The sequence below is a fragment of the Lonchura striata genome, chromosome 25 (assembly GCF_050655825.1).
Source record: "Lonchura striata isolate lonStrDom1 chromosome 25, ASM5065582v1, whole genome shotgun sequence".
NCBI lineage: Eukaryota > Metazoa > Chordata > Aves > Passeriformes > Estrildidae > Lonchura > Lonchura striata.
The window spans coordinates 2,067,540-2,075,400 of record NC_140727.1 but is presented as its reverse complement, the minus strand read 5'-3'; the positions used below and the strand labels follow the sequence as shown (position 1 = coordinate 2,075,400).

The 7,861-nt window shown below is 55.6% G+C and overlaps 1 protein-coding gene across 2 annotated transcripts in view; it reads left to right on the top strand.

The window, feature by feature from the left end:
• The first annotated feature begins 1,196 nt into the window (after positions 1-1,196).
• The window catches only part of RIT1 (Ras like without CAAX 1), a 17,665-nt gene continuing 11,000 nt past the window's right edge, over positions 1,197-7,861 (top strand). For both annotated transcript variants that reach the window (XR_014950064.1, XM_085560600.1), the window contains exons 1-4: positions 1,197-1,329; positions 2,783-2,839; positions 4,935-5,008; positions 7,456-7,647. Coding sequence is in view for 1 of the 2 variants with exons in the window: in XM_085560600.1 (XP_085416726.1) it covers positions 1,239-1,329; positions 2,783-2,839; positions 4,935-5,008; positions 7,456-7,647 (414 nt within the window). In the remaining variant the exon portion in view is untranslated. The remainder of the gene's footprint in view (positions 1,330-2,782; positions 2,840-4,934; positions 5,009-7,455; positions 7,648-7,861) is intronic.

Sequence of the window (7,861 nt, the reverse complement as noted above, 5' to 3'; positions counted from 1 at the left end):
TCCCTGCCGCTGCTTTGAGGTTGGAGCGGGGTTTGGAGGAGGGAGACGCTGGGCTGGGAGAGCCCTGGGGCGGGGAGGGGACCCGGGCTCGGGGTGCCCCAGGATCGGGGGAGCCCCGGGGGTCCCGGGCTGGGGGTCCCGGGCTGGGGGTCGGTGTTGGGGGGTCCCTGGGGATTGGGGACGGGGAAGGACTCGCAGGCTGGAACGGGAGCGGGACGGGAGTCCCGGGGCTGAGGGGGTGCGGGGCCGGAGGGTGTCCCGGTGTGTCCCCGGTGTGTCCCGTCCTGTCCCTGCCATGTCCCGGTGTATCCCGTTGTTTCCCCGTCCTGTTCTGTGCTGTCCCCGCTGTGTCCCGGTGTATCCCCGTGCTGTCCCGGTTCTGTCCTGGTGTATCCCTGCGCTGTCCCGGTTCTGTCCTGGTGTATCCCCACCATGTTCCAGTTGTGTCCCGGTTCTGTCCCGTCCCGATGTGTCCCCGCCGTGTCCCGGTTCTGTCCCGTCGTGCGCTGTCCCCACCGGGCTGCCGTCGCTCCCGCCATGTCCCGGTTGTGTCCCAGTTGTGTCCTGCGCTGTCCCGTTCTGTCCCGGTTCCGTCCCGCGCTGTCCCGGTTCTGTCCCGCGCTGTCCCGGTTCCGTCCCGGTTCCGTCCCGCGCTGTCCCGATTTTGTCCCACGCTCTGTCCCGTTCCATCCCGCGCTGTCCCGGTTCTGTCCTGTGCCGTCCCGCGCTGTCCCGGTTGTGTCCCGGTTCCGTCCCGCGCTGTCCCAGTTCTGTCCCGTTCTGTCCTGCGCTGTCCCGGTTCTGTCCCGCGCTGTGTCCCGGTTCTGTCCCACGCTGTCCCGGTTCTGTCCCGGTTCTGTTCCGGTTCCGTCCCGCGCCGTCCCGCGCCGTCCCAGTCTGTCCCGCGCTGTCCCGTTCCGTCCCGCGCTGTCCCGGTTGTGTCCCGCTCTGTCCCGGTCTGTCCCGTTCCGTCCCGCGCTGTCCCGGTTCGTCCCGCGCTGTCCCGGTTCCGTCCCGCTCCGTCCCGTCCCGCGCTGTCCCGCTCCGTCCCGGTTCGTCCCGCGCTGTCCCGGTTCTGTCCCGGTTGTGTCCCGCTCCGTCCCGCTCCGAACCGCTCTGTCCCGCGCTGTCCCCGCCGGGCCGCCGTCGCCGGGCCGGGCCCGCGCGCTGAGGGCGGAGGCGCCGCCGCCATTTTGGCGGCGCTGCGAGCGGGGCCGGGCGGCGCGGAGGGGCCGGCGATGGAGCCCGCAGCCCGCCCGGGCGGCGGCGCGGGCCAGTCCCGGGAGTACAAACTGGTGATGCTGGGCGCGGGCGGCGTCGGCAAGAGCGGTGAGCGCGGGGCCGGGCCGGGCCGAGCCGGGCCGGGCCGAGCCGGAGCCGGGGCCGGGGCCGGGGCCGGGGCCGGGCCGAGCCGGGGCCGGGCCGAGCCGAGCCGGGGCCGGGCCGGGCCGAGCCGGGCCGAGCCGGGCCGGGCCGGGCCGGGCCGGGGCGAGCCGCGCTCCGCACCACGGCCCCGGTCTGGGCGCGGCGCCGCTGCTCCCGAGAGGGGCCGGCCCCTCCCGAGCCTCACGGGATGTCTCCGCCGGGCTGTCCCGGCCCATCCCGGGCTGTCCCGAGCCATCCCCGTCCCTTCCGGGGTGACCCCGCCGGGCTGTCCCGGCCCATCCCGGGCTGTCCCGAGCCATCCCCGTCCCTTCCGGGGTGACCCCGCCGGGCTGTCCCGGCCCATCCCGGGCTGTCCCGAGTCATCCCGATCCTCACGGGATGTCTCCTCCGGGCTGTCCCGGCTCCTCTTGGGACATCCCGAGATGTCCCGACACTTCCCCGTCCTTTCCAGAGTGTCCCCACCGGGTTGTCCCGGCTCTTCCCGAGCTGTCCCGGTCCATCCCGGGATATCCCGGCCCCTTCCCGTCCCTCCCGGGGTGGCCCCTCCGGGCTGTCCCGAGCCATCCCAGGCTGTCCCCTCCGGGCTGTCCCGGCCCATCCCGGGATGTCCCGACCCCTCCCCAATCCTCCCGGGCTATCCCCGCCGGGCTGTCCCGGCTCCTCTTGGGACATCCCGAGATGTCCCGACCCTTCCCTGTCCCTCCTGGCGTCTCCCCGCCGGGCTGTCCCGGCTCCTCCCGAGATGTCCCGGCTCATCCCAGGGTGTCCCAACCCCTCCCCGATCCTCCCGGGATGTCCCTGCCGGGCTGTCCCGGCTCCTCCCGAGATGTCCCGGCTCATCCCGGGGTGTCCCAACCCCTCCCCGATCCTCCCAGGGTGTCCCTGCCGGGCTGTCCCGGCTCCTCTTGGGACATCCCGGCTCCTCCCGGGTGTCCCAGCCCATCCCAGGGTGTCCCCTCCCGAGCTGTCCCGGCCCATCCCGAGATATCCCGGCACCTCCCCGTGTCCCGGCTCCTCCCGAGCCATCCCCGATCCTCCCAGGGTGTCCCACCGGGCTGTCCTGACCCATCCCGAGATATCCCGACCCCTCCCGGGCTGTCCCGAGCCATCCCGACCCCTCCCTGTCCCTCCTGGCGTGTCCCCGCCAGGTTGTCTCGGCTCTTCCCGAGATGTCCCGGCTCATCCCGGCGTGTCCCGGCCCATCCCAGGGTGTCTTCTCCGGGCTGTCCCGACCCCTCCCGGGCTGTCCCGGGCCCCGCCTGCCGGTGTCCCGGAGCTGGTCCCGCCTGGGCGCGGGCGGAGCATCCCCGGGCCGGTTCTGTGCCGTGGCTGCGGGGTAAGCATGCGATCAGCTGTGAGCTGGGCTGCTCAGTTCTTCCCCGCTTTCTTCTTGCAGCCATGACCATGCAGTTCATCAGTCACCGCTTCCCAGAGGACCACGACCCCACCATCGGTGAGGAAAACGTCTTTTCTGTTCGCTCGTTCTGTTCGTTCAGTGCAGTCCATTGCTTTAAAATATTCAATTGTAAGATATCTCTAAATCTGCCTGGAGATGGATCTTTGATCCCTCATCAGGACGAGCATTCCCAGCAGGTCAGGGAGGGATCCAGGGAGTGCTGAGCCTCTGGAGTGCCGTGTCCAGCTCTGGGACCCTGAGCACAGCAGGTCAGGGAGCTCCTGGAGGGCACAAAGACCCTGAAGGGCCTGGAGGGTCCCTGCCCAGGAAAGGCTGAGGGAGCTGGGGCTGCTCAGCCTGGAGAGGAGCCCCAGCTGAGAGGCGCCTCAGCCCTGGGTGTCCCTGATGTCCCTGTGTGTCCTTGGGTGTCTCTGTGTGTCCCTGAGTGTCCCTGAGTGTCCCTGGGTGTCTCTGAGTGTCCCTGTCTGTCCCTGGGTGTCTCTGGGTTACTGTGGGTGTTCCTAGGTGACCTCAGGTGTCTCTGTGTGTCCCTGGGTTTCTGTGGATGTCCCTGGGTGTCCCTGGGTGTGTCTGGATTTCCGTGGGTGTTGTCCCTGTGTGTCTCTGGCTGTCCCTGTCTCTCTCTGGGTGTCCTTGGCTGTCTCTGGATGTCTCTGGGTTTCCATGGATGTCCATGAGTGTCCCTGGCTGTCCTGTGTGTCCCTGTCCATCCCTGGCTGTCCCAGTCCATCCCAGTCTGTCCCAGTCTCTCCCAGTCCATCCCAGTCTGTCCCAGTCCATCCCAGTCCGTCCCAGTCTGTCCCAGTCCATCCCAGTCCGTCCCAGTCCATCCCAGTCCATCCCAGTCCGTCCCAGTCCGTCCCAGTCCATCCCTGTCCGTCCCAGTCCATCCCAGTCCGTCCCAGTCCATCCCTGTGTCCCCAGGCCCTGCCCCAGCCCCAGCGCTGCCCCAGAGCCCCGGGCAGGGCCGAGCCCAGGAGCTGCCCCTGCCCAGGAGGCAGAACTGCTGCCCTGGGCAGTGCCAGCCCTGGGCAGAGCCCGGAGAGGCTGCGGAGCGTCCAGAGCCGCCTGGCCACCGCCCCGTGCCCCGTGCCCCGTGCCCTGCAGGTGATCTGATCTGCTGTGCTCCCTTCCAGCCTGAACCCTCTCGGTGCTTCTGTGATTTCAGGCTTCTGAGAGTGGGGTGTGAATCCTGAGTTTCAGTTCTTTACTCATTTTCCATCCATCCACTCAGGGCATGCCCTGTGTCTGTCTGTTGGCAGCCAGGGCTTGAAACTGCTGCTGAGCCATTTTTAGTTGTCTGCTCACAAAATCCAGACTCTGTGCTGTGATCAGCTCTTTGCTGTTCACTTGTCAGGCCAAATTGTTCTCTGTGTTTGAGAAATTGAGAGGGGTGGAAGTGCTCAACGGCTCACTCTGGTGCTGTAGAACCTCAGCAGCATCTCCAGGAGAAACCTGAACCAACAGTTACCCAGTGGAAGGAAAAGTGAGGGTAAAAAAGCCAAATTCTTGCTGAGAATGAGTTCTTAAAGTGTGGGAGTGCTGACTGAGAGGGACAGAATATTTTTGTATTTATATATTGATAGATCATTTTTATATGGTGTTTATAATAAATAATATTTACATATATAATTATATTTACCTGTATAACATTTATGAATGAAACATATATGTTTCATCTATATATCATATATAGATGAAACATATTATATATGTTTCATATATATATCATATATAAATGAAACATATATAATGTTTCATATATTTTGCTGATATGCTTAAAATTCTTATAATTCTAAGAAATTATATATATTCTAAAAAATCAGCAGCTGTTGGTGATTGAACCACAGATCTTTTCTGGCTTTGAGGAAAACAAAACGTTACTCCTTTGTGTTTTCCACCAAGGTGACCAAAATGAATTCCTGGGCTGCGTGCCCACGATTTTCACACATGAAATGTTAAATCACACCAGAACAATTAGAAATTTAACTTCCTTTAACTGAAACATAGCTCAGACTGAGGTAGTCCAGTGCTCCTGGCAGGCTGGGTGGTTTTGGGGTAGCATTTTTTTTTTTGAGAGCTGATGAGTGCTGTGCTTGTTTCCCAACTTTTCTCATGTCCTGGGATCCAGAGGACGCCTATAAAATCCGGATTCGCATCGATGATGAACCTGCCAACCTGGATATTTTGGACACAGCAGGACAGGTGTGTGAGTAATGCCAGGTGAATGGGAAGCATTCTGTAATGATCAGGTGTGAGGACAGAAATCCTGCATAAAGAACGTTCTGGTTTGGATTTTTTTATTCCAAACTGGGATTTGGAGCTCTGACGCTTCTCAGGAGCATCTTGTGGCTGATGGTGCCTGGCTGGAGCTGTGGGGCTGGTGAAGCACCTAAAGAAGAGCAACAAACATAAAAAACATGAAATATTTACCACCAAGTCTTCCTTCTATTTAATAATTCCAAGAAACTAACCTCTTGTCACCATCAGAATCATCACTTTAAAAAGTCTTTTTAAAAAGTGTTTTAAATGGGAAGCATTCTGTAATGATCAGGTGTGAGGACAGAAATCCTGCATAAAGAACGTTATGGTTTGGATTTTTTTATTCCAAACTGGGGTTTGGAGCTCTGACTCCTCTCAGGAGCATCTTGTGGTTGATGGTGCCTGGCTGGAGCTGTGGGGCTGGTGAAGAACCTAAAGAGAAACAACAAAATCATAAAAAAGATGAAATATTTGCCACCAAGACTTCCTTCTATTTAATAATTCCAAGAAACGAACCTCTTGTCACCATCAGAATCATCACTTTAAAAAGTCTTTTTAAAAAGTGCTTTATCAAACATTCAAAAAATACTCCTCAATTTAACTTTTCAGTTCCAACCATCAATAAGTGTAAACCAATTTTTACAACTATAAAAATAACAAATTATAAATAGAACCAGAACAAGATTGCTAACTCTAACAAACCAAAACTTTGTCATTATCTATTTATGTTTAAAAAAAGATTACCTTAATTAAGCTTCATAAAATTAAAAATATTTACAGAATACATTATTAAATTTTTCAAGTGTTTATTCTGTTCATTATCTAAGTCACAAATTATTACAAACAAAATTAAGTTTTAAAGAAAAACTTATAGTAATTCTCTTTAAGTACTATAATTCTCTTTGTTGCTATTGCATTGAGGACGGGTGAATAAAGTGACACAAAGATTCCTATGTCTCAGAAGGCAAAATGCAATTTTATTAAAAACCACACACTTTTTATAGACAGTTATGATACAGGTGGACCTGATTGGTCCCCAATTAACACCATTGTCTAATTAGGAAGAACACCCTTCTTGCACCTCCTACAAGTAAACAACACCAGCTGCAAAGATTAAGAATTGTTTTAATTCCTTCCCTGAACTTTCCCAAAATTTCTGACTCTTTTCCTCTGGCCAGTTATCAACATCCACACCTCTTCATTAATTAATCAGAGAAAAACACAAAAACAAAACGAGCTGCTGGTAAGTCATGTGGCAGTGGGAGTTCTGTGTCAGGGGAGATTCTGCTACCCTGAATGGCATAAAATTAGGATGGCTTCTGAGGTAGTAGAAAAAGGTTTAATAAAAGGTGAAATAACAAAGCTCTTACAGAGAAAAACCAAGCCAGGGGTAAGAGGTCCTTGCTCCTGCTAAAACAAAAGGGATTATTTATTTTTGTTCTTTTTCTAGTGAATTATTCTTGTAAATGCAGGCAAACCCAATGGGAATAAATGAAATGTCTGACTCAGTTCAGAAGGCTGAATGATTTCTGTATTATAACTATGCTAAAATACATTAATATCCTATGTAAAAGGAAGATACTAAAACTACATACTACTTTTTCTAACTATAACACAACTTGTGACCCTCTCTGGAGAGTCCAGCCCCAGGTGGGTTGGGTTGGATTGGATTGGATTGGATTGGGTTGGATTGGGTTGGACTGGATTGGATTGGGTTGGGTTGGATTGAGTTGGGTTGGGTTGGATTGGATTGGATTGGATTGGATTGGATTGGATTGGATTGGATTGGGTTGGATTGGATTGGATTGGATTGGTTTGGATTGGGTTGGATTGGATTGGATTGGATTGGATTGGATTGGATTGGATTGGATTGGATTGGGTTGGACTGGACTGGACTGGACTGGACTGGACTGGACTGGACTGGATTGGATTGGGTTGGATTGGGTTGGACTGGACTGGATTGGATTGGATTGGATTGGATTGGATTGGATTGGATTGGATTGGATTGGATTGGATTGGATTGGATTGGATTGGGTTGGGTTGGGTTGGATTGGGTTGGATTGGCCACCAGGCTCAAACAATCCTCACCAGAACCCAACCCAGCATTCATTCCAGGTAAACAATTCTCCAAACACATTCCACATGGGAAAAACAAGGAGCAGAAATAGAAAATTGTTTTCCCTTTCATTTCTCTCTGTGCACCTCTATGAAAACCCCTGAGAGGGAGAGAAATGTGAAGTCCAAAAGGTCCTGTGAGGTGAGGAGAGAAACTTCTGGGCTTTTTGCCTTTTTGAGCAGACAAAGAATAACGTAGGCGCTCTGTCAACAAGGGCCCACTCCTCCACCACTGCAATCCGTGGCACTGAAATGGCACAAATGCGTGTTCCCAGGCAGAATTCACAGCCATGAGGGACCAGTACATGAGGGCCGGCGAGGGTTTCATCATCTGCTACTCCATCACGGACCGGCGCAGCTTCCACGAGGTGCGCGACTTCAAGCAGCTCATCTACCGCGTGCGCCGCACCGACGACACGCCCGTGGTGCTGGTGGGCAACAAGTCTGACCTGAGCCAGCTGCGCCAGGTAAGGCCCACGGGGAGCCCTCCCGAGCCTCTGTTCCCCTGGGGAAACGCAGCAGAACCGCGGGGTTTTGTCCCTTTTTTGGGGTTTTTTTGGGTTGTCGTCGCGGTGAGAGCGGTGCTGGATTGGTGCCTGAAAAACACCACGGCAGGCAGAAAGTCTGTTGGATTGTCTGTTCCTTCTTGGTTACTGAGAGTTTTAGACTTTCTGTGCTGAC